Raw genomic sequence first — 26,074 nt, forward strand, 5'->3', positions numbered from 1 at the left:
GGGAACAACTACAGAGGGGGGAGGTATACAGTATGGGGGCCTTACTGCACAGGGGATATATAGTGTGGGGGAACAACTACAGAGGGGGGAGGTATACAGTATGGGGGCCTTACTGCACAGGGGATATATAGTTTGGGGGAACAACTACAGAGGGGGGAGGTATACAGTATGGGGGCCTTACTGCAGAGGGGATATATAGTGTGGGGGAACAACTACAGAGGGGGGGAGGTATACAATATGGGGGCCTTACTGCAGAGGGGGATATATAGTGTGGGGGAACAACTACAGAGGGGGGAGGGAGGTATACAATATGGGGGCCTTACTGCAGAGGGTTGATATATACAGTATGGGGGAAGCACTACAGTGGTGGAGGGAGGTATACAATATGGGGGCCTTACTGCAGAGGGTTGATATATACAGTATGGGGGAAGCACTACAGTGGTGGAGGGAGGTATACAATATGGAGGCCTGACTACAGGGGAACATACAGTATAGGGGCCTAAAAGTGGGACATACAGTGCTGTGGCTAACTAACATATAAAATGAGGTTACAGTGTGGGGGCATATTGTGTTTCTCAGAAAACCAGCCCTAGCCCTGTTTTCAGAGAAAATATAATATAAGACCCTGTATTATTTTTGGAGAAGCACAATATAATGTTAGTTCACCATCATGCTCTTCTTTGTTGAACATTCGGGTTTAGCCTGATAATATGAGTAGAGAAGAACACTTTGGTAATAAGTCACTTTTTTAGTTCCTTACGGTTCACATGATAAAATGTGGAGGTTCTTTCAGTTCATTGTAGCTTGGCCTAACTTCTACATTATCTCAAATTTCGAAAAATATTATTTATCTAAATTATATTTGCAGTAATAAAAAAAATGACAGAAATGACGAAAAATAGCAGATTGTCAGTCCAGCTACCCTACTGCTCTAATCCCCGGTTTATGTGATCTTTTCATAAATCCAGGCCAGCTTCCAGCTACATAACTGGCTGCCAAAGCCACCATAGAGGTCCGAACCGATAGTCTACAACTGCGTCTTCTGATAGCGAGTCACATGGAAACACTATAGCTGTGGATTAATAGGCATAAAAACAACTTATCAGCCTTACAAATTTCTGGACTGTCTTACTGAAGGTCTTCCAAGTGCCATACGCATAGGTCCAAATATCCTCTCAGTCCATATGGCATACTCAAGCTGAATGTGGACGACTTAAGGGATTTTTCCCCACTTCATTCACAAATTTACCAAGCAGCTGACATACCTAAGCGTGGTCGGAAAGACCTTTTTTCCCTAGTCCCATTTGGATTTCCCAAAACTCTCTTTGTATAGTGAACAGCTGTATTATCTACCTACTAAAAGGAAAAAAATTAAAAAAATACAGAATTACATCAGCGGAGCCAAAGACAATAACAATGACTAAATGGGAAAATATGATAAACCATGACTGGAACAAATGAGGGGAAAATATTCAGCAAAAAATTCATATTTGTTTATTTCTTTAGCTGTATTTTGGAAACAGTGTATTTGCTACTTTGGAATGACATGGTCAGGGGTTATTTAAAGGGGCATTTTAGCACATAAAGGTTATTTGTTTTATAAGGAATAAAAACTTTCCATTGTACTTTTATATTTCAATTCCTTGAGGTTTCCACATTCTTCGCTTGTCATCTGAGACATAACCTGATGGTCCCAACTAGGGATGGTCCGAACCGAGTTCGCTTCGGGTTCGTACGAAACCGAACTCTCGGTAATGATTCCCGCTGTCTGCCCGCTCCGTGGAGAGGGTGGATACAGCGGGAGGACCGCCTGGAAAACTGGGATACAGCCATAGCCATAGGCTCTATCCCGGTTTTCCAGGCGGTCCTCCCGCTGTATCCACCCGCTGCACGGAGCGGCCAGACAGCGGGAATCTGATGCTGAGCGTTCGGGTTCATACGAACCCGAACCTCGGCAGTTTCGGACCATCCCTAGTCCCAACCCAAAGCAAGATCTGTATCCCACCAAGTGTCATAAACAGCAATGATGTCTGATTATCTGGCCAAAGCAGGCTAAGACTGGCCCAAAGGGAGCAGGTAAATCCCCAGATGGGCCCCTGAGCTATAGTGGGCCCCTTTTTGTAACTAGTTTACTAAAGACAATCTCTGTGGCTAACTGGCTGTTCAAGTGGCAAGATGACACCATGTCAAGGTCTCTTGCATCTTCATTCATTCTACAATTGATTGTATGGTAAAATGAAAGATACCATTCAAAATTACAACCTGCAAAAAAACAAGCCCCCATGTGGCTCTGTCAATGGAAACATAAGCAAAGGCTTTTAGAAAGGGGAAAAAACTCAGATAATTTATTTTTGTATATAAAGCTACACTGTTGTTTGTAAAAACTGTTGACATGTCATAGAGACTTTGTCCAGGTCCAGGTCAGAGTATTGAGACCCGTACAGATCTAGAGAATGAGTGGCAGGAGGACCATGCTGCAGTGTGCCCTCTCCCTGCCCTGTGTCACATGATATTAGTCAGGCTTCACGGACTTACATAGGCAATCAGACGGAGTCAGACTGATCACATGACACAGAGCCGAGAGAGGATTGCGCTTAGTGTGGTCTTCTCCCGGCTCGTTCTCCTCAACGGTATGGGTCTAAACATCCGGACCGAGCAAAACTTTTGACATGTTACAGACATGTGCAGTGTAAAAAGCCCACTTTCACACTGTGCCAACACAGCAACAGTGGGGGGAGGGGTTGTAAGTGTAGGTTATAGGCTTTAGGCTACATTCACATATCCGTAGTGCAGCCCATGACTGCGGCCGCGGCCTGCACTACGAATGTGCATCTGTAGTGCTCCCTGCTTCACGGAGTACTACATTGCCGCTTCATAATTGTAGCGATCTGTGCCGCAAAAAGCGGTCCGCATTACATGTCCTTTTTGTTTGCTGCACAGATCATGGCCCCGTACGTGTGAACAAGGCCATTGAATACCATTGGTTCTACGTTCTGCCCGCAATTGCGGACAGAACAACGGACATGTGCATGTAGCCTGATGCCCCTATTCCACGAGTCTTTTGAAGGAGCAAACGAGCGCTATTAGCTATATCAGTTATATATCAGTGCTATATCAGTCGCTTGTTTTTCAACATGTTGAAAAACAAGCGACTGCAACGATCAGCCGACATGAACGATGTCGGCTGATCGTTGCACTCTATTCCACGGGACGAATATCGTTCGTAGCGGTCGATATCGGCCGAATACGAACGATATTACTCCTCTAAACGACCCGTGGAATAGGGCCTTTAGGGTCCTATTATACAGAGCGATTTTTAACGATTAACGACTAACGATAAATGATTGCAAAATGAGATTGTTTATCGTTAACCTGAAATAGTTCACCATATTACACAGAACGATAATCGTTAGATACAATCGTTATTACGATCATTATTGCGATCGTTTATTCCTTCTGATCCCAGGAAAACAACAGGCAATGTGCTATTACACGGAACGATTAGTGAAAAAAATGCGGAACTTGAGCGAATGAACGTGGAATTACAGTGAACGATTTTTCACACGATAATCATCCCGTGTAATAGGGCCCTTAGGGTGTGACTGTTACTTCTGAGCCCTCATTGGTATCTATATTAGTCTTTCTTTTTTATAAATGTATTTTTATTGAGAGTTTTCAAAACATTTTATAACACAATAATACACCAATGCGGACAATGCTAATAAAGAACATGCCACGTGCAACAAGGTAATCCAGCATAGAATTACAAAGGCAAAATATCATCTTCCATTGAAAGGTACAATAGGAGAAATAAAGAGAACGATTATCTCTACAATTCCGCTTCACACACCACAAGACAGGACTGACAGACAAACGAAACTAGGGGAGACAAACCAGGAAGTGTGGGGGGGGGGGGAGGGAGAAAAAGAAGCTCAGGTGGTCGCTCATCATGTGTAACCCTGCGTGGAAGAATAAGCATCCCATGGACCCCACACCTGATCAAAGACTTCTATCTTTTCATGTAGGGAGGCTGTAAGGTGTTCCAAGGAGCGTATCTCTTTAATTCTGGACACCAAATCTGTGAAAGGAGGGAGGGTCTGTTGCTTCCAGTGCCGAGCGATTAAAGTCTTGGCCGCAGTCAATAAATTTAGTAAGAGTTTGGTAGGTTTTTTACCAAACGTTTTAGGAATCAAGTTTAGTAGGCACACTGCCGGGTCGCAAGGGATAGGGTGTGCAAAAATAGTAGAGAAAGCGTTGCAGAAGGTTGCCCAGTAAGATTGAACGACTGGACAAGTCCAAAAGATGTGATATAGAGAACCTGTGGATTGTAGACACCTCCAACACATAGGGGAGATAGTCCCATTCAGTTTGTGCAAGAGCTCAGGGGTATGGTACCAGGCCATTAGTAGCTTATATTGAGTCTCCTTGTAAGTCACACAAATAGAGGAAGAAGCGGCCCGGTCCCAAATAATGTTCCAACACTCCGGAGATATCACCCGCCCCAGAGCCACTTCCCATTTATCCATATACTTGTGACGAGTTGGGGTGTCGTCTAACGGGGAACCCAGAATTCCGTAGATGTCCGAGATCAGACCTTTGGCCGATGAGCTATTTCTAATCCGTTGCTCGAACGCTGTTGGCCTAGAAACTGTGGTGGTGCCCAAACACCCCCTCATATAATGCTGTAGCTGCAAGTAAGTATACCTTTCAGAAGAGGGTATGTTGTGTTTGTCAGCTAGCTCTTCAAAGGGTAACAGCGTACGGGTAACAGGGTTAACCACATCAGCGAACTGAAAGAGTCTTCTGCCTCCCCAGACACGCACAACACTTGATTCCAGCCCGGGGGCAAAGGATGGATGAAGTAGAAATGAAGTGAGCGGGGGGGCAGAAGATACAAGTCGAAATTTGGAGGTGCAAGTAGCCCAGATACATCTAGTGAATGCAATAGGACCTAGCAGGCATGTGGTGACAGGGGAGGGAGGAGTGTGGTGCCACAAAAGAGAGTTGGGGTGTATGGGGGCCAACCATCTCTTCTCAATTTCCGCCCATTTATTATAGGCGTGATATCTGGACCAAGAGACGACAGGCCGCAGATGAGCGGCCCAATAGTAGTGCAATAGGTTCGGTACGGCCATACCTCCTTGGGATTTGCTGGACATCATAACCGATTTAGGTATTCTATGACGTTTATCATTCCATATAAATTTGAAAAGGGCAGTTTGGAGAGATTTAAGTTCACGCATAGGCACTTTAACAGGGAGGGTTTCAAAAAAGTACAAAAGTTTAGGTAAAATGGTCATTTTAACTGCTGCAATGCGACCCAGGAGAGAGATATAATGGCCTTTCCATTTAGCGAGTAATATATTAGTCTTTCATATCTTATAAGTATAAAAGTATGCACACTACATACAAAGGGACTTCTGACCTCAAATATTTTTTTCACTGCCAACACTTGGGGTTTCATGTGTTGTCCATTTCTCATAACATTGTCTGTCATTGTGGAAATAACGTCTATTATTTAAAAATAACAGAGGTTATTTGGGCAATGACGGACGTCATTTTCACAAGTGTGATTCTAGCCATATAGTGACCTCCAGGCACAGAAAACTTCTGCGCCTCCTTGCAGTAAATCCATAAAAGAGCCTGTAGTTTCCTCCTTTGTAGCTCCATGGGCCACCATTGGAAGCTGGCAGAATGCAGCAGGTTCTGGAAGGTCTGACTGTGGGAGCAGTCAGAGAGGTAGCTAAGCACTCTGTTATTAATTTACTGCATGGGGAGGCAGCACAAAAAGTTTCTATTTGCCTGGAATGCCCCTGTAAGCATTTTGGATTCTGGATTTATTTCGGTTTGTTAGATTCAGAGATTAATCTGGAATAGCAAACAGTTGGACATGATAGTATCCCAAACCCTTAGCATCAGCTGTCAGGACCAGTCACCATGATGATGAAGGCTGCAGTTTTGGAAGAGGTCCAATTTGCGGCTATGTAATGTTCTCTTCTTGGAAAAGCTGGTTCAGCTCTCAGGCAATCCTCAGAATATGACCCACTGTGGATGAAGATCTTCAACGTAACTGTAACGCCAGACTGCAATAATAAGAATCTGGAAAGTCACTTTCCTTCATGTGAAGTCAAAGCGAAATTTCAGTTCTTCCGTCAAGCAGACACATTGGTTTCCATCCAAGTTTCTACAAAAACAGGAGAGACTAGGAATGAGCTCAGACTCTGAAAAAATGTTTTCCAGCATCCATTACCGATGTACTGTGTCACATAATAACTGCAAAATCTGATAATATAAGACCAAAACAAGTTTATGTAATACTTGTGAGCTGTATCGCGGGTGCGGCCAAAGATGTGAGAAAGAGTTATGTGAATTTATATAGCTGTAGGGGGCACCGAGACTGTGATTGTAGCCAGGCCATGATGCCTGAGGCTTCACAAGAGATACATTGTTATGTGAGAGCAGAGCAGTGAGATGAATTGCTAGCGCAGAGGTGTCCGGACAGACAGTACTAGAAAAACACCCTCAAACACATCCTGAATATCCATACAGTTGTATGCCGGTATGTATAGATCAATACTGTAGATTTGCTGCCTGTAGGTTAGCAGGAAGGAGAAGCAGTGGAGTAACACATAATCTCAGGATCAGACTACATACTGGGTTTGTTTGTTGTCTGTTTCCATGGAGATGTATACAGGAAACTAAAGGAGTTAAAGCGACTCTGTACCCACAATTTGGATAGCTGCTTTTAATTCAAGATCTGTCCTGGGGTTGTCCTGAAAAAGAACTTTTAAACTTGCAGCCCTGTGTCAAATTGGCATGGCCTAGAGTGTCTATGCCCTAGGCTTGCACCGCCTCTCCGTCCCTTCTCCCCACCCTCTTCACCATAAGGAATAACTCAGGCAGGATTTCTCCTATTCACCAATTGCCTGAACACTGCACATGTGTTGGATCATTAAGGCACCTGTGCAGGGTTCAGATAGGTGATGAATAGGCAAAATGCTGCCCAGGGGCGTTCCTAATGGCAAAGAAGGCGGGGAGGAGGGACGAAGAGGCGTTGCAAGCCTAGGGCACAGACACTGTAGGCCACGCCAATTTGACACAGGACTGCAAGTTTAAAAGTTGTTTTTTAGGACAATAACTGCATCACCTGCCGAACGGACCCCAGGACAGATCTTGGATTAAAAGCAGCTATCCGAGGGGGGGGGGAACAGATTGTGGGTACAAAGTCGCTTTAACGCTGCCTCTTTTTGTGCTTTATAAATACATTGTAGAGATTCAAAGAGTGGCTGCAAATGTGTATAAAGCCTTTACTAATGATTGATATAAAGAGAGTTGTGGAAGAATTAGAGGGATAATAGGTTAACAAAATGTATACGGCTGCCTGTGCTTGCCATTATACAAATAAAACTATACTTATTAGGTATCTATCCTTTTTATAAAAAATCCCCTTATGCGCTGCATCTGTAGATATACCTCTGTTACACAACTGACTTTGAAAGAGAAAAGGCCACTTTAATGTTTTAACATTTTAACATAGTGAAGATCGCCTCAATAAGCGGGGAAGAAAAATCAGAAGAAAAATGGCGACAAAATTAGTCGTTTTACTGGTTTTATCCGTTGCCAAATCTAAATTATATTTGAGAATCCTGTTTAATTCCATTCATTCCCATGTGGAGAACAAGACATCGTGATTAGAAGAGAAGCCGGGCCAAGTGTTAATGAAGCAGAAGAAAGTCTGAACAAAGCAAAAGGACGATCAGCGGGAAAATGAGGCCACGGGCATTACAGTTATTTTAAGCCGGGGCTAATGTTCCAGATGTTTACGCAGACAGGTAGAGGGAGACACAATATACGGGACATTACATATGCTCTAATACTCACCTATTGTTACACATCAATCACAGCTGTAGGTGTCTATAAGATGTGAGCGGTTCTGTGCGCTGAAGCAGTCAGACATCTCCCCTCCCTTTTTTTTCCTGTGAAAGGACTTGTACAGGATTAGGGAAACTTTTCGGTTTCTTCCAAATACAGTGCAGCTTAGCTCCATTAAAGTGTATTCTGGCGTTTTAAAAAAGCTGATTTAATGCTGGGGGATAAAAAAAAACAAAACAATAATTTCCTTATGCCGGCTCCCCCCAGGTCCTGCTTCCTCCCTGCCTGCTCAGCCAATCACTGAGGAAAAAGAGCTACCACTCCAGGCAGTGATTGGCCGAGCGGGCAGGTCATGCCCCAAGCTCTTGTCTCAGAAGCAGGCAAAAGACAGTGGCAATGGAGGACTGAGTAGGGGTGAGCTGTAATACCATACACAACTTAAACAGGTTTGGCGCTTTTTTCAATTTTTTTTAAACCAGTGTAACGTATTTAAGCTGTTTTTATAGTAACTTAGATTGTACCACTACAAGCAATAGACAAATACTTTCATACAACCTGGCAGGCAGATTCTCATGGTGCCCTCCATTTTTCAAAACGCCACCCAGTTCCTGAGATCTGGTCTAATTCCTATAAATGCTAATGAAGAAGTTTTGTGCACTGGAGGTGGGCCCAGTGCACCGATATCTCCTCCACTGGGTGGTCTACTAAATTAAGTCCGGCCCTGGCCTGGCTCTGCCTCAGGGCATCACTCAGGGGAGGAGTTAAGGGTGCACTGGGGGTGCTGGGCCTCCCTCCATTGCACCAAACTGCTTCATTAACCTAGCTGGAAAATGGACCAGATCTTGGGAATCGGGCAGCCTTTTGAAACATGGAAGGCACCTTCAAAGTCTGCCCAATGGCACTGACTAGCTCGCATGAATATATTTTTTTATTGCTTGTATTGGTACATTAACTTTTAGAACAAGGTGCTATGTGAACAGAGATGTTAAAAACAGCAGCAGCAGTTATGAATTAAACTAGCTGGAGCTGGTAAGCTAAAAAGAGGGGAAAGGGGGGATTACACATAGAGCAGATGGCTTGCTGCTCTTTATATATTAGTGTTCAGAGTTGAAAGGGTTGAAAACCTTGATTTACCTTTGTGGATCATGCTCATCAGACAGACAGCTCAGTCTCTCTCTTTCCTGCACATAACATAAAACAAAGGGAGTGTAGGTAGGCTCTACCATGTGCTATCCTGGGTCTTTGTTACTAGAGACAGAAATCCCCTGACAACAGTCAATGGATAACAGAAAGGATATTGCAAAAGAAGGGAGACACCTAGTGGTTTAACTTCTAGGGCTGTTTTGTCTTGGGTGAGGAGTCATTTTTGGTAAATGAAGTGATTTACAAATGCGTAAGGAATAATGTAGGCTATGGAGGGAAGTTGTCGGAAGTGACAGTGCCAATTTAAAGGAACTGCTGCTAATACCACAGGACAACTTCAAAGCATGGGCAAGACAAATGCAGGACCAGACGTATGAGCAGAGGGTGCAAAGTGACAGAAATAAAACATATGATGGCTCCCTGCAACTTTGTCCAATATTAGTACCATAACAGAGCTATATTTTACCCAATAGCACCATATACTGCTTCATTACAATGCCTGTCTGCATATACCAGCATACTGTGCTACTTGTCTGAACTAAGTTCTTGATGAGCAAACAGGGATGAAGTTGAGAGCAGGTCATGCATGGCGGAAACGGATTGGTAAAGGTCATCAAATGGCGGGGGCCCTGGGGTATTTGCTACCTCTGCTATAACCGAGCCCTGCATGTGAAAGCTCCTTAGAAGTTCTGTCCTTAGTTTCATGCCAAGCTCAGTAACAGCAGCCAGATGCTACTGCAGCGGGATACGGTAACAGATAGAAACCAGTGGATGTCATTTAGGTTTTTAAGTATTTTGTTAATATTTTTCTTCTTTGAAAAGATCCTCAAGTAAAATAAACAGGGAGAGTAAATATGTCGGGTTTTACATCCACTAATCCCTATAATCCCAACAAAGCTTTGTTTGATGATGTAGATTTATGTGAACTCTTGGCTGCCTCCACTATCGCAGAGTAAACTTGTGTCTCTGGGTTATGAATGTTGACAACACTATATTGTTAATGTAGCAAACAGAGCATAGCCGGAGAAGGAAGCATACTAAGAGACTTACAAGCCTAGAATCCATCTAAGCAGACAAATGCCTATAGTGAGATATAGCCTCAGGCGTAGTTTATAAGATACAGTGGCTATATGGAATATCAGGCATTCATCATGCTTGGGGGTTTAAAAAGAGGATCTGTCCGCGTTTCCGTCTATTTTAGGAAACACTTGTGTTTCACATGAAATAACAGTTCTGAGGAAGTTGTGGCAGAGTGCGTACTGTGTAAATTTGACAGAAATGTCAGATTATTAAAAGGAATCTGTCCATTCTACATCATGCTTTGAGCTCGTATCAAAAAGGTTATGCCAAGCCACAGCATGCATGCATGCCATCTCCCCTCCCCTGTTCTGCATTTCTGCATGATTGCAAGTTCCAGCACTGAGCCCGGTAGAATAGTCATGCCTGGTGGGGAGAGGAGGCATGCATGCTGCTGCTCAGCGACTCCTTTTTGACACAATTTCTGAGCATGATAGAGAGCTGACAGGTTCTTTTTATGGGCCTCTGACACAGAGGTGATTATGTCCCAGTGTAAAAAGCCCAGTGACCAGCTGATAAATGAGAAAACCCTCATCCATCCACTGACCATATAGATCCTGATAGTCTAAAAAAAAAAAAAAAAAAAATCATATCTACAAGTGTGGACAGGACCTGCCAACAATGATGGAAGCAAATAGCTGCAAAAATGATCCACCAATAATTTGTATGGCCAATTACACCCAATTATTGAGCTATGTAATGGCTCCTCTAAAGAGCGGTGACTGATTTGCACATATTTGATCTCTGCTCTTGATCTCTGCTCAGGTAGCTGCCTGCTACCAGCAAAGTTGAAAGATATGAAGTTGCTCCGGTGGACAGTTTTTAAAACTTATATCACGGATTAAAATTTATTGGGGACGGGGAGCTTTATTGGAAATTACAGAATCACTTCCATGGAAGATAAAAGTCTAAGCACACACAGTGGAGTTTGCATATGGCTATGTTCACACAACGTATAACAATAGCAACGAACGGTGTTATACTGCCAGCTGCCGGGCAGAATTGTGGGCTCTGTCGGGCGTGCCCACAAATCAATTAACCATTCACTACAATGTAAAGGCCGCCGTCTGTACTTTACATTGTTTGAACAGCTATTTTTTCCCAATGCTGCTTTTTCCGAACGCTGACGCACATTGTCAGAAATACTAAGCATGTTTATTATTTTAACGCTTGTTCTAATTAACATGTGTTAAAATAATGGTGTTGGAACACAGCGGGCGGCATTGAATTGAATTCAATGGCACATGGCGGTTATATTTTGCTGTGTTTTTGCTTTTTTCTGGCATTTTTGACTTTGTGTGTAAGTGATCTCTTTTGTGGTTTTAGGCTTTTTTGTGTGCTAAACTTTTTTTTTTCCCTCTGCCATCACATGACCTGGCAACTAGACTACAAAAGATGACAAAAAACGCTGGGGAAAAAAAAAACCATACGCAAAGCAATAGCGTTTATGAGACAACCAGAACAATCTCATTGAAGTCTATGGGAGAAAAAAGGGCCACACTCTCAGCATGATGCGTTAAACGCAGAGCCTCAAAAACGCCATGTGTGTAAGGCAAGGCTAGACATATAGCAATCAGCTTGTTATTTCTTATCCTATACATAGTGGATAACAAGGCTAGATGGGAACACCCCTTTAGGCTATGTTCCCACACAGAAAGGCTATGTTCACACAATGTTGAAATTGAGTGGACGTTATTAGTCGGACTCCACTCGCACGGCTTTGGGCGCTGATATCTTCGCCCGGGACCGGCTCCAGGAGCAGGACTCGCCGGAAAGGGTAAGTATCCGGGGGCTGCAGCGGTGGGTCGGGCGGGCTCTTTGCCCGGTGATAGGTTAAACTTTTATGCTTGACATTTCTTTAAAACAAGAAGACACATGACATTTCATATATCTATATCCATAAGGTAGAAAATGTATTTATCCACTGGAACAAAGTATCAGAGGTAATTTAAGACTCCTGATTTTTTTTTTTATAAATCATCAGGGGTTGCAATCACAAGCAGTTTTGCAATATACTATTTTTTAAAGTTTTTTATGTTATAGAATATGGCCACTAGGTGTCTCTCTTCCAGTCCAGTGCCAATATTAGTTTTTTTCTCTGTTCAAAAAAAAAGAAGAAAAAAAAAGACCAAACTGAAAGTTCCAGTTCAATGTGCGCATATACAGTGGGAGACGTCTTCACTGTCCATGTGTACAGCTGTTATGTGTCCACATTCAGTAGCAGAGAATCCAGGGTGTGCTCGCATTGTATGGTCAGCTCTCCTCCTATACTGATTGAATTGTTGCATAAAAAAAACAGCATTGTCTCCTGGTAAGCATGCAGCGTTAAAAATAACATAATTAGCCTCAAGTGATATACAACCTGCATGCAATTGTGTGCAAGGCATTTGGATCGGTTTTTTTTTCAATTGATTTTTATGATAAATATGGATCAAACTAGATGTTTTCATTACAGCGTACACAAAAACGTGGTTGATCACGTTTTTTGTGTATGTTAAAAGAAACTATTTAAAAACGGATATGTTAAACAGACTGCAAAACCGCAGTGTGAACAAACTTACATTAACAAACTGAAGAACCTCAGACCTTTGTATGGATGGGGGGGGGGGGGGGTAAAATATACTTGTAATCATCTCTGTTCTAATTTCAAATTCCAGCTAGACCGCCTCATCGAAATATTAGGCTATATAATCACATGTATAGAATAGTCATCTATATTTTCCGACCCCTGGCAGATGAAGTGGATGACATTATCTAAGGACAAAGGCTCCTGTTAAGGGGTGAAATATAATAGATAGACAGTAAACAGACAGTTACATTGATGTGTTGGAAACAGGAACAATTGGCAAATGTAAGGATCTTAGTGATTATAACATAGGCCAGATCACTAGATGACTGTGTCAGAGGATCTCCACAATGGCCGATCCTGTGGGGTGCTTCCAGTATGCTCTAGTTACGAATTGTTAAAGGGGTTATCCAGCGCTACAAAAACATGGCCACTTTCTTCCAGAGACAGCTCCACTCTTGTCTCCAGCTTGGGCGGGGTTTTGCTGCTCAGTTCCATTGAAGTAAATGGAGCTTAATTGCAAACCGCACCTGAACTGGAGACAAGAGTCATGTTGTCTCTGAAAGAAAGTGGCCATGTTTTTGTAGCACTGGATAACAAGTTCAAGGAAAGGACTAGTCAACTAGCAACAGGGTCGTGTGTACCCAAGGTTCATGCATGTGCATGGCAAGTAAAAGCTAGCCAATCTGCTCCAATTTACAGTCATAAAAAAAATACAACAACATGGACCCGTTACAAGTTTTTATATTTCGGGGTCTGGGTGCTGAGACGCCATTCTGACAATGGCTTCAAAGGGGGGACTGTTAAAGGATGATATTATTTTGTATATGTAGTGAAGTCATTACACTATCTGATCTAAACCCGTAGAGATGTTTATATCCCTTAAAGCCAATGCAAGTAAACACTAGTGCTATGCAAGTAACTCTTTTTGTACCTCAGCTTAGTAGAAGAAGACGATACCCCCCCAGGATATATAAACTGGCTGCCATCTTTGAATAAAGGAGAATTACCTTAACCATCAGTGTGGTTACTCTGTTCTGAATTACAAAGTCTATGGTGTGTTTATAGACAGTCAATATGACAGCACTTTCGGGGTGCATCCATTTCATACCGATCAGGAGAAAAAGTCAGAATAAGCATCCCTCACTTCTCTGCCTTTGGTCACCTCCATCTAGCAGTCCCATAGGCTTATAATGGAACTGCCTGGAAGGAGCTTGTTACAGCTCTCCTGGCCTGATCGGTGGGGATCTCAACATTTGACATGTCCCTGTTATGTTCTTTTTAATGACAATGGCATCGGACAACATACAGAAGTGCTTGGCGCTTTGTCTCTTTGGTTTTGTCCGGTTTACAGTCACCATGACAGTCTCATATACCACAGTAAAGTCTCTGGCAGGTCTTAGGTGAGCACTCGCTGGTTTTATTCATCAATGATAACATCAGTTGTGAGGTCTGCTGGCCCACGATTCCTCAGCAGATGCATCTTTGGAGTGAACAACTCATCTCACTCTCTTCTCCTCCATTTTGGCACCGGTAATAGATGCCACAAGATCACATAAGGTTGCGATGATTTCATTATTCTCTTTAATCCGAAACCTATATATCTGTAACACAGGAACAACCCGGCTAAAAGCAGTAGAAACCACAAATGAAGGCCTGAAGCCTCCTCGATGCAATGTTATTAAAGCCTGTGGAGAGGGAAATACCTTCTGAGACGTGGAATCGGCTGTTTCAGCGCAGCAATTTGCCAACGGGTGAGCAGCTACTGTGTGATTAAGACATTACGGGAGTCAGTCATGTAGACAGGAGGAGGATTCGCTGTTCCCGGCTCTCACAACAGAAGCTCAGACTATGGGATGTGAACCAGCCCTGCTGCAGACTGCTGCCTTATGTAATGACTATTTTATGCACACGTTATATAGTATTAATGACTAGAATACTGTAATTACTCGAATACTATACATATAATACAGTGCACAGATGCTAGCAGAGGGGTTGGCCAGATGTTGATGCCCTGCAGTGTCTATTGTGCAGAGCTGGACCTGTAACTCTATACATTTCCTGGTAATTGTATGTACAATGACAAACTGGGAATGTTCCCCTTTAATACACAAGACTACACGGCTTTGTGAAATAGGAGTAAACGTCAATGGATTCCATAAGTTTACTATAGGAAATGTGCAGGGCTATAATGCTATATGAACACAAAACCATTGTGGTCGTATAGCATTTCCAGATGTACAGGAGATTATGTGTTTGGTTAAGATTATTTTACTTGCAGCCCTATGTAAATCCACAGAAGTTATAACTATGGCCCATCTCAGGCAGCCATAATACAGCCTAAATGTAAGCTCGATTCATTAGGACCACATGGGGTCCAGGTGTTGTAGTTATAAAAGGACCCTATAAAGCAGCTGCTTTAGAGGCATCGGAAATAGCAAACAATACACCTACTGCTGTGGGATCCATGGCCGGCACACAGGAATCAGTGGGTTAGAACAGCCTACCCTATAAAGAGGTATGGAGTACTGCTACCCCTCTACAGTCGAGATGCCCTCTACAACTGTGTGCAAAAAACTTTGAGTGTGTAGAGAAGTGGTCCACACGGGATCACTAGAACAATGGTCTCCCACTACAAGGATCAGCGCACAAAACACAAAAATGTAATCATCAAAGAGAGAAGTTCTATTTAATAATGTTTGTTTGGAGGGTTTTGAAGGAATTGTTCAGGCTTAGAAAAACATGTCCGCTTTCTTTCCCCGAACAGTGCCACATCTGTCCTCGGTTCGGTTGCGGGTTTTGCAGCTTAGTTTCACTGAAGTGAATGGAGCTGAACTGTAATTGAATTGTAATACCACACACAACCTGAGAACAGGGGTGGTGCTATTGTTGCAAGAAAGTAGCTGTGTTATTATAAGCCTGTATAATCTTAATAGGTTACATATATAAAAAAAGATTCCAATTACTGACTGTCTTCTGAAAAGGTACTGATAAATTTTTAACATAGGATTTATTCTTTCTTTCTGCTTCATAGAACATACACTACTAGTCAGGCATAGAAAGGCAGATTCTCACACAAAAGAATCACTTTTTCCCACTGAATAGATTGGGGCATGCTAAAGCCTCCATCTAGGTAAACAGAATAGTGGCAGTGAACTCTCTGGGCTGTTACTAAGCAATCACATAGGTGGCATAAGGAAAGTATCACAGAAAAAAACAGGTGCTACAACACAACTACAACTATACTATACTATAAAAAAAACTAAATGAACAATGGCAGGCATAAATGTGGGGTAAAATAAAAAGCCTCATTAAAAATAAAAAACAAAACTGTGTATAAAGGTATGTATGTATGTATGTATGTATCTATCATACACACATGTATGTGTGTATATTTGAAACATATATATTAGTATTTAAGTAACACACTTAACACATTTTTTTCTCTTATAAGACACACTCCTGATTTGCAGACAGGGCGACCCCACACTGTCAGACCATCCTGCCTGCTTCCCTAATGGTCAGGAACCATCGATCTGTGAAGCTACTGATAGCTGCACAATCCTCTCCCTTCTCCTGCCAGGCACCGATTAGTGAGGTGAGATCAGTGCCGGTGGTCGGCAGAGGAATCACATCCAGATTCCTACATGTAAAAACCCAAACAACAGAGCTGAAAGACCTGCAGGACCTTCAGTGACGCCACAGTCGTATGATTAGTTACATGACTGGTTAAAGAGACCCCTGTAAATACTTTGAGTAGGACAATCTGTATTAAAATTGTGTCTGTATATATGTAGCAGAGCCATTTGTGTATGGAGATGCAGCAGAGGTTTATCTGTTTACGTATGTAGCATAAGTGTCTGTATGTAGCAGAGGTGTGTCTGTATATTGGTATAGTAGCACTGTGTATCTGTGGGCATGAAGCAGAGGTGTGTATGTGTGTATATTTTAACATAGCAGAGCTGGGTGTGTATGTGTGGGTGGGTGTATAATGTAATGTAATGAAAAGCGTTAAAGTGGTCTAAATCAGGTGTGTATGTATGTTTTATATATATATATATATATATATATATATATATATATATATATAATATTATATATATATACACACACACACACAATATACCCCTGGTGAAAACAACGGATTCCCCACACAGTCCTCCACTGGGTTGTCCTATACCCAGTACTTCATCCAGAAAATCGCAACTGAAGACAGTGTCTCTTCAATATTAAAAAGGTTTCTTTTATTTCCCATATGCATATAAGTATAGTATACACTTGAGCAAGGTTCAGTATGTTTTAAAGGGCCGAAACGTTGTTGTATTTTTTGTATGCATATGGCAAAATAAAAGAAACCTTTTTGATATCGAAGAGATGTCTTCAGTTGCAATTTCCTATATATGTGTATGTATGTACATATATAATATATAATACAATGCCATCACTGTACACAAAATTGCATGAAGGTAGCAAAGCATAGCAACATTTTGCAGAAATGTATACAAATTCATGTTTGTCGGTAAAATTTTGACCCAAGCAAAACCTGAGACACAACACCTAATAATAAAAATTCATACATGTCACTTATGGCTAAGTCTTTATATCTACATATATTCCCCAGAATTGTAGATGTGAGCATGTGTTCTGGATGAGAGAGAGGGCGTAAGAGACTGTCAGAGAAGTCATAGCTACCATGTTGAAATAACTGCCTGATCCTACTAATGTGTATGTAAATCCCTGACAGTAGAGCTCAGGGTAGATTTGGAAGGTTGAGTGGCCCTGCTTAAATTGACAGGTTAACCCTATGTCAATCTAATGTATATGGGTCAGTTTCAGGCGCTGGTGTTTCTTCCCATACACCCGTCGTTTCCATGAAGACAGATTTGACTTCTCCCGTTGTATATTCACGCCTGGTTTTGTCTTCAACAACAATACAATGGCACATGTGACACCCTCCAGCACCTTTTACCTTCCCTAGTCACCTGGTCTCTGAGGACTACTGCTTTATTCTTCTATTCTGACCTGCTTACCTTGATAAAAAAACAGGCAACGTTGTCCATCTATAGGACAAAACATTTTATTATCTGTTTAATATCATACATCCTTCACAAATGTATTTATTAATTTTACAGTCTCTTTCTTCATTTAAAAGTTATGTATTTTATCATCTACATCTTCCCTAGGACAGAAGGCTTCCTACCTCTGTAGCCAGATAAGACTTTCTATACATGGCTGTGCCTACTGGCAGTAAAAGAGTTAAGTTATCTGTAAATGAGGTAACATTTCACAGTACAATTTTCTTCAAGTTTTTTAAAGAACTAAATTTAGTTTTCTTCTTTTTTTTTTTGTTTGTTTTTTGTTAAAATAAAAAAAGTAGGAAAAAAGGGTCTTTACAAAGAAAATCCCGCGGTCAAAGAAAATAAGCTCCGTCTCCCGACATTCTGAACTGTCAATGTGTTTGTTAAAAAAAGGAGTAGTGGGGAACTGGATATGCTGGAAATTTCATAACTGGTAATAGAACCATCCTCTTGGGGATCCCTGGAAGAAAAAGATAATATAGGTGTAAGAACAATGGTCTCAAGCCGTTCACAGCGCCATAGCCAGACACTCCCTACGCATTACTATGTATGGTTGCCAGTACATGTGGTTATACCTTCAGTTTTACTAATATGTTAATTAGGTGGTTTGGTGCACTTGAGGCGGGGCCATATCCACAACCACAAGACCCGCCCCTCTATGAATATTTATCAAATGCTCTGCAGTGATAGGGGTCGGAGTGACATCACCACAGAGCGCTGCCTTAATACCCATGAAGGGGGGTGAATTGGTGCACTGAGGGCTGTTGTTACACCTCCAGTGCACCAAAGCACCTCATTTACATGTGAACTAAACTGAGCATTTAACTAAAACAGTGCTGGGTAAGAAGGTAAGGGACTGATTATCGTTCAGTGTATTAGAGAGAATGATCATCAGGGGATCTTTTCATAAGATTCACACCTAAAATTATCAGGCGGCGGGTGCACCTTGCTACGTGTAATAACAATGCGCGGCTGACGGCTGATTGTAGTATGAAATAATAAAGTTTTAACTTATTGTACCACGTTCCCTGCCCTCGAAGGCCTTCCCTGGTCTCTGCAGCTTCGTCTTCTGCTCCGGTCTCTGCACTGACAGGCTGCGTCCGCCAGCCAATCACTGGCCAGTACAGACTGGAACGGAAGGCAGAGACAAGGGAAGGCCCAATAACATCGGGGAAGACCCGACGACACCAGGGAATGTGGTAAGTTAATACTGTATTATTGTACACTAAAAGCAAGGGCTGCACGGACATCGCTAATGATGACCGCGCAGCCCATGCTCCCTGATAGTCGGCCTACGTAATTGCTCAGTAAAAGTAAATTTCATGATCGGGCTGTGTAAAAGGACCCATAGAAAATTATGTTCCCAGAACTAAGGGTGCGTAGCAGCAGCAGCTTAGAGTCTTTTTACTTGCTGTTAATTTCCCTTTAAGGCCGCTACTTTTAAAATTTTCTCAAAAAATGGGTTTTACCTACTAATATTTTACAAAATAACAGCAGCCGACAAGATACTGAACACGGGTGACTTTTTAGCTTTTGAGCCAGCATATATAAGATGCACGGATTGTGCTGTATACAGCTGCTTACTCCCACTGACAGTGTAGATACGGCTACACACTCCTCAAAGTAAAACTTTCTGCGTCAAATTTGTCCTTATTGCTGTGGCCTATTGTATGTGGGAATAAAAGAGAAGCAGCGGGTATAGTCCCCTGCAGGGTTTACTGGGGTAACCATTCTACAGCAAGAACAAGTATTTATTTTGTGACGCAGCAAGACCAATACTAAAAACAGAGTGTTAACAGTCGCTGAATGGGGAGGACACAGCATGAAGTTCTGCTGTGTAACCGTCCACAGGAACAGCACAATGTTACAGCTCCACGTGCAGAAATATATTAAATGTTAAGTTGTGACTTTCTTAACCTGTTTAGTATTTTAAAGGGGTAAAAAAAACATAGCCACTTTCTTCCAGAAACAGCATCTATCTTGTCCTTAGTTTGAGTGGAGCTTTCATTAAAGTCAATGAAGCTGCAGTGTAATGCCACACACAACCTGACGACAGGGGTGGTGCTTTTCTTTGCTTTTCTACTCTTCCAGCACCACAAAAACATGGCTACTTTCCTCCAAGGACAGCACTACTCTTGTCTTCAGTTTGCATGCAGGTTTTGTAACAGAGTTCCATTGAAATGAATGAACCTTAATTGCGAACCACACCTGAACTAGACACAGCAGCGGTGCTGTCTCTGGAAGAAAGGCTTTTGTATTGCTGCATACCCTTTAACGGTAGATATAGGTACCACATATCTATTGAGCTGTAGATTATCACTGCAGCCTTAAATTCAAGTGTCCTCCTTATGAACAGGAACCTGCAGAATAACTAACTAGCCAGTATGGCCTATGAATACAGAGGCTTTGCACTAATCTGTATTCAGCAGGTCAGAAAGTACAAGCAGGTTTTCCTGACACAAAACTCTTGCACAACTTTTTCAAGCGAATGCATGATCACATGACTGATATTTCATAGGAAAGAAAACAGGGCTATAGTTTGAAAAGATGGTTCTAGGTGTATGTACTATAGTCTCAAAGTGCATACATACCATAAGCGGGTGCAGCGGCGCTGTATCCATACGGGGCTGCGTAACCTAAAATTGAGACAAAAAAACAAAACATACATACATACATTTATTCAATGTCAGGAGATTTCACACTGTACGTTATAAAATAGTTGGCTGATAAGTATCTTAAAGGAGAATGAAGAACATACATGGAGGCCTCACAGCTGAGGTACAAGGAGATGGCACTCACCAATTACTTTGTTGTAATACCTTACTCATTGGGATAAGTTATACTCTTATGGAGCTGAATACTTAGGCCTTGTGACTTCTCTATGCTCTTAGTTACACTACTCATAGTACAAACCTGCCATTCCGGCCTCTTTACAATGTACTGCAGTCTCTTTACAATACTAGTATTCCTAGGGCAGATATTGTTACCAACTCAGCTAAGACTATGTTCACACTGACTGCAGTGTATGTTTAACATATAGACTGAGAGCAGTCTATATGTTACATGTATCCACAGACCCTCTCAGCCTCTATCAGGGCAGTGTAAATTACTACGCCTACATAAAGATACATAAAGAAATACTCTCAACAAACATGTCTTCTGACAAATTGTAAACTTGTGGCTCCACGGGTATAGTAGAACTACAACTCCCAACATAGCCACTAAAAAAATACTGAGATTATAAGTAAATGAATGTACTCAGAAAATGGTGTAACTTTTTACGTAAGTTGTATTGAACAATGAACAGCTGCTGCTGCCGCCATAAAGTTTTGGTCCACTAGGCAGTAGGAATTAAAGGTGCTTTCAAGGCAAAACGGACTGATGAGCCAACCACGGTATAACTTGTTGGTCACTGATCGGCTGGGCGCTGACTCGCTCTACACAGCAAATGGAGTATGTCTTTGTTCACTGTGTAGAGGTGGTCATGTGTAGCTGTGGATAGATTCTCAGTCAATTTTGCTTGGAAAAAAACCTTAAAATGTCACGGTTGTTACAAAGAACTTTTGAAATGTCAAAAGTTTTGATCGGTCCCAGTCTGAGTGTTCAGACCCATACCGATCAGGAGAAAAAGCCGGGAGAAGATGAGCTGCAGTGGGTCCACTCTCCGCTCAGAGTTAGAAAAAAAAAGTTGGACTTATAATGGAGTTCTATGGAGCCTGACTCTTTTTACTAGAGCGGAAAGTGGACGCACTACAGCATGGTCCTCTCCCCGCTCGTTCTTCCAATAGGTATGGGTCTGAACACTCAGTCCAGGACCGATCAAAACTTTTGACATATCAAAAGGTTTCTTTGTAACGACAGTGACACTAAGTGCTGCCAGAAGTGTCATATAGCCCAAAGGAACAGATGACTGGTCATGGTATTTCCTCTGACAACAAATGTCAGGGGCTAGGATACCCCAACAGACAACAGATCATTGACTGATGCAGCCCAAAATGGTGTGATTTAATGTGCACAGCCATGCGTTTTAAATAAAAAAAACTAAAAAGGGGCAAAGATGAAGACTCCCAAGATGATGACCCTGACGTCTATACCTGGAGTGATGTAACCAGGAGCAGCTGCAGCCCCCACAAATGCTCCCCGCGTCAATGCCACCCGTCCTCGTCCTCGTGCCGCCTGTACAGCTGCGGACACCGCTGTGCTGACCACTCCTTTAGTCTGCAGTTACATGGAAAGAAAATGAAAAATTATTCCACAGTAAGAAGCACTTCTGGTTTAACCATAATCTGTATTACCGCCGCTTACTATGGAAGCCTAATCTGTGAAATCATTTGACATAGTTGGGAATCCATCTATCATTCCTGGTGCACAGAAAACAGATGTACGTACAGTATCTGGCTTCCTACACTAATGCAGACATAACCCACATTTCCTACTGGTGTCTTTAACAGCTGGATAGGGAGAAGCATGCTTTGCTGCTTCCTGTTCAGTCTGGGAACAATTCGCACACAGGCGGAATGAACTCCAGCAGCACATTACCAGCTACGTCCAAATGGAAGCGGGGAGCAGGGAAAGATAAAGTCGCCGAATTCATCTCCGTCCTGTCTTTATAATGAAAATGAAGGGTTAGCTGCATAATTAATGCTACGTTTCTATAAGCCCTTGTGTAACACTAGGGAAGGATGGCCACGTTTTGGCCTCATTTACACATCACAACGCTATATTTAGGCTCCTGCCGTGCACCTTACTGTGGTGCTTCATAAGATTGATGAAAATCCTGCAGGTAAAGGAATCTCAGGATGAAGAGGAGAGTTTTTACATGTTTACGTGTTATAGTCTATCCATCTGGTCATCACCTGTGTATGCAGGGGGCTGGAAGTGAGCAATGCATCATGGGGCCCCTGGCAATGAATTCAGTATACATACTGCACTACTACATACACTATATTACTGAGCCCCTTTAAGGACACATATATCCTGCATAAAGGGTAGGAACAACGACAACGTTCTACAAATATATTCAATAAAGCTTCGGCATGCAGACACATGGAAACTACCCAGGTAACTACCCTGCAAAGTGGATTCCCCCAGGCAAATAGTTCAGAAGCAAAGCCAATAATTTTCTAGTCTGGGATCAAAAAACAGAGCTGAAGAATTTGCATCCATAATCTTACAATATTAAAGGCCGCCTTTGCATGTTACCTCTTTATCAGTCCTTTCATTTTATTATGAAGCGCTGGTTCTTAGCCGACCCCCCTCCATTTTGTTCACATTACACTTGTCTTGAAACATGTGATTATCCACTTGAGGAAATTGTTGTAATGGTTCATGTTCGTGTTTTTCATGCTTATTTGTGTGTATTTAGATGATAGCACATTAGGAATTCTCCACATGACAAGGGCTATATCTCAGCCCGGCTGCTCTAACGTCAGAAATGTACATAGAGGAGAATGCATATACAGGAATGGATGGGTTACAGCAAAGACAGTAGTGCCTCCCGGTACAAAGAGATGCAAGGGGGGGGGAGGGGGGTCCAATCATATTTGGCAGAAGGGAAGGAAGCAGGGCTGGTTACATCACTAGCTTGTGTGCTAAGGGGCCTATTAGATGATGTGAATTTTTTTTTAGTTTTCTCTGCTTAACGATCGCAAACGACCTGAAGTCGCTCACCGTAAAACAAGGCACAATGGTCATTAGTTACCATTATAATTATGATCCTTACTATACTATATACTCCTTCTGATCCCAGCGGACGAACATTGTGTACATACACCGAAAGATTTGCAAATGGTTAACAATAATTTTATGGTCAATTCAAAAGATGCGATCAACAACATACAAATATCCATTAGTCCTTTAAATATTGCCTGTTTACACACCAAGGCTGTGGAGTCTGAGTTAGTTTTGGCTGGAGTAGGAAAAAAAATGTACCGACTCAGACTTTAAAAAAAATCTTTAAAAAATGTAGAATTGATTTTTACAAGTTTTGCTCATGAATATATATTATGAGCAACATTCTAATAGGACACTGGCCCTATTAGATAAGGGTAGTCGGGGAATATATTAGGAATAGGACACTGGCCCTATTACATAAGGGTGGTCGGGGAATATATCAGTAATAGGACACTGGCCCTATTAGATAAGGGTGGTCGGGGAATATATCAGTAATAGGACACTGGCCCTATTAGATAAGGGTGGTTGGGGAATATATTAGGAATAGGACACTGGCCCTATTACATAAGGGTGGCCGGGGAATATATCAGTAATAGGACACTGGCCCTATTACATAAGGGTGGTCGGGGAATATATTAGGAATAGGACACTGGCCCTATTACATAAGGGTGGCCGGGGAATATATCAGTAATAGGACACTGGCCCTATTACATAAGGGTGGTGGGGAATATATTAGGAATAGGACACTGGCCCTATTACATAAGGGTGGTCGGGGAATATATCAGTAATAGGACACTGGCCCTATTAGATAAGGGTGGTCGGGGAATTTTTCAGCAATAGGACACTGGCCCTATTACATAAGGGTGGTCGGAGGAAAGTTGTTGGTCGCTATTTGGCAGTTTGTTTCTGAGCTGGAAGAGTCCATTGTGTGTGGGGAGATCTGTGCTGTTCTCTTCCTGGATGCTGGATGACTGTATATGAGCAGCAGTGTAATATGAAGATATCCTGTATAATATAGAGGAGGAGGAGAAGACATAAGTAGTGCAGCAGTAACCTCTGTCCTCCATGAGGTGTTTTCTCTCTGGGAGAAGATTGTGTGTTTTTCTTCAGTGTTCTATGGCTGCAGCTGTGTGTGTGCGCGTGTGTTATGGTTGCTGCAGGCTTTGTGTGTGTGTGTGTGTGTGCGCGCGCACACACACTATGGCTGTAGCAGGCTGTGTGTATGTGTGCTATGGCCGCAGCAAGCCGCGTGTGTGTGTGTGTGTGTGCATGCTATTGCGCGTGTCCAGTGACCTTCTATATCACTATGTGTGACCCCTCTCTATATCACTATGTGTGACCCCTCTCTATATCACTATGTGTGACCCCTCTCTATATCCCTATGTGTGACCCCTCTCTATATCCCTATGTGTGACCCCTCTCTATATCCCTATGTGTGACCCCTCTCTATATCCCTATGTGTGACCCCCTATATCACAGGGATCTGGCATTGTTAGCAGTATGGTGAATATTTAGTTAGAAACATAGTAGATTGTCAGCAGGAAAAGACCACCTGCTCCATCTAGTCTAGTTGTAAGTAATTCAGGACATGGAGGCTGGAGACTGGCTGCATCCACTGCACACACAGGAAAATCTGCTTTATATACAGTATTCCTTTATTACCTCAGAAGTCGCCCCAGGATCATGTAGGACATTAGGGAGAAGCTGCTGAGCCAGTGTGATAAATAACTCCCCTGGTATATGACTGGCCATTTATGAAGGAGCAGGAGTCGGTTCTGATAAAATTCAGGAGTCAGAGTCGGAGTCGGTCCTGATAAAATTCAGGAGTCGAAGTTGGAATCGGAGCTGCGGCTTACCGACTCCACAGCCCTGTTACACACGGAAAGAGGATTGATTACATTTGAACGATATAACGATTTTTTGCCCAATAATCTTTCCGTGTAACAGGGCCCCAACTCTTGATCGCTAGATTGTCTAGGCAGCCCACAGCATAAAGCAGCGGTCTGCTATTCCGCTATCCCACGAAGCAACGGCAGCAGATCTCTGCTATATGAGTCGTGTGTTTTTCAACATGTTGAAAAACAAACGACTGCAATGATCAGCCGACATGAACGATGTGGGCTGATCGTTGCCTTCTATGTCACATGATGATTATCGTCCGAATACGGCCGATAATCGTTCCGTGGAATAGGGCCTTAAGCAGAGAGCGCTCAGATGGAAAGGACACAGAATGGTGCTGAGCAGCTTGCACTGTATTGTAGTACATTCAAGCTGCAGAAGTCAAAACTAAAGAAAATTGTTAATTAAAACCAACTGAAAATCTTCTTTATTCTTAAAAACATACAATCTCAGTTAAAAAGATATTCTGAAAGGTGTCCATAGCCATAGAAATGACAAACCCCACATTCACATGGAGCATGGACAATATCTCCAGCACAGCCTTTCACTGCAGTGTGTCCTCAAGAGCCAAAAAACAGATGCTGGACCCTTTTATAAAATAAGTTACCTTTAAGAATAGCAAATATAATGGGATTTAGCAGCCTGTGCCCTGTGGCCATTGCTTAGCTACAGTATCTAAGTGCCAGCTAATGAGACTGAAATAAATGTCGTTTCCTACCCACTTGTAATCATGTCCGCTAAAATCATCATCCTATCTAAAGTGCAC

General features: G+C 42.4%; 1 protein-coding gene and 1 long non-coding RNA gene across 6 annotated transcripts in view; one reads left to right on the forward strand and one right to left on the reverse strand.

Annotated features, from left to right (window-relative positions):
* The window catches only part of LOC138802961 (uncharacterized), a 30,325-nt gene extending 13,891 nt beyond the window's left edge, over nucleotides 1–16,434 (forward strand). For both annotated transcript variants that reach the window (XR_011364835.1, XR_011364836.1), the window contains exons 3-4: nucleotides 14,274–14,412; nucleotides 16,132–16,434. This is a non-coding gene — a long non-coding RNA (uncharacterized lncRNA). The remainder of the gene's footprint in view (nucleotides 1–14,273; nucleotides 14,413–16,131) is intronic.
* Nucleotides 16,435–17,719: 1,285 nt separating this feature from the next.
* STRBP (spermatid perinuclear RNA binding protein) overlaps nucleotides 17,720–26,074 on the reverse strand; it is a 59,384-nt gene continuing 51,029 nt past the window's right edge. For all 4 annotated transcript variants that reach the window (XM_069986779.1, XM_069986780.1, XM_069986782.1 and 1 more), the window contains 3 exons: nucleotides 21,831–21,954; nucleotides 20,328–20,372; nucleotides 17,720–18,196 (listed from right to left, as the gene is read on the reverse strand). In XM_069986779.1, coding sequence (XP_069842880.1) covers nucleotides 18,120–18,196; nucleotides 20,328–20,372; nucleotides 21,831–21,954 — 246 coding nt within the window. In that variant the 3' untranslated portion in view covers nucleotides 17,720–18,119. The remainder of the gene's footprint in view (nucleotides 18,197–20,327; nucleotides 20,373–21,830; nucleotides 21,955–26,074) is intronic.

Source organism: Dendropsophus ebraccatus, chromosome 10, assembly GCF_027789765.1.
Source record: "Dendropsophus ebraccatus isolate aDenEbr1 chromosome 10, aDenEbr1.pat, whole genome shotgun sequence".
NCBI lineage: Eukaryota > Metazoa > Chordata > Amphibia > Anura > Hylidae > Dendropsophus > Dendropsophus ebraccatus.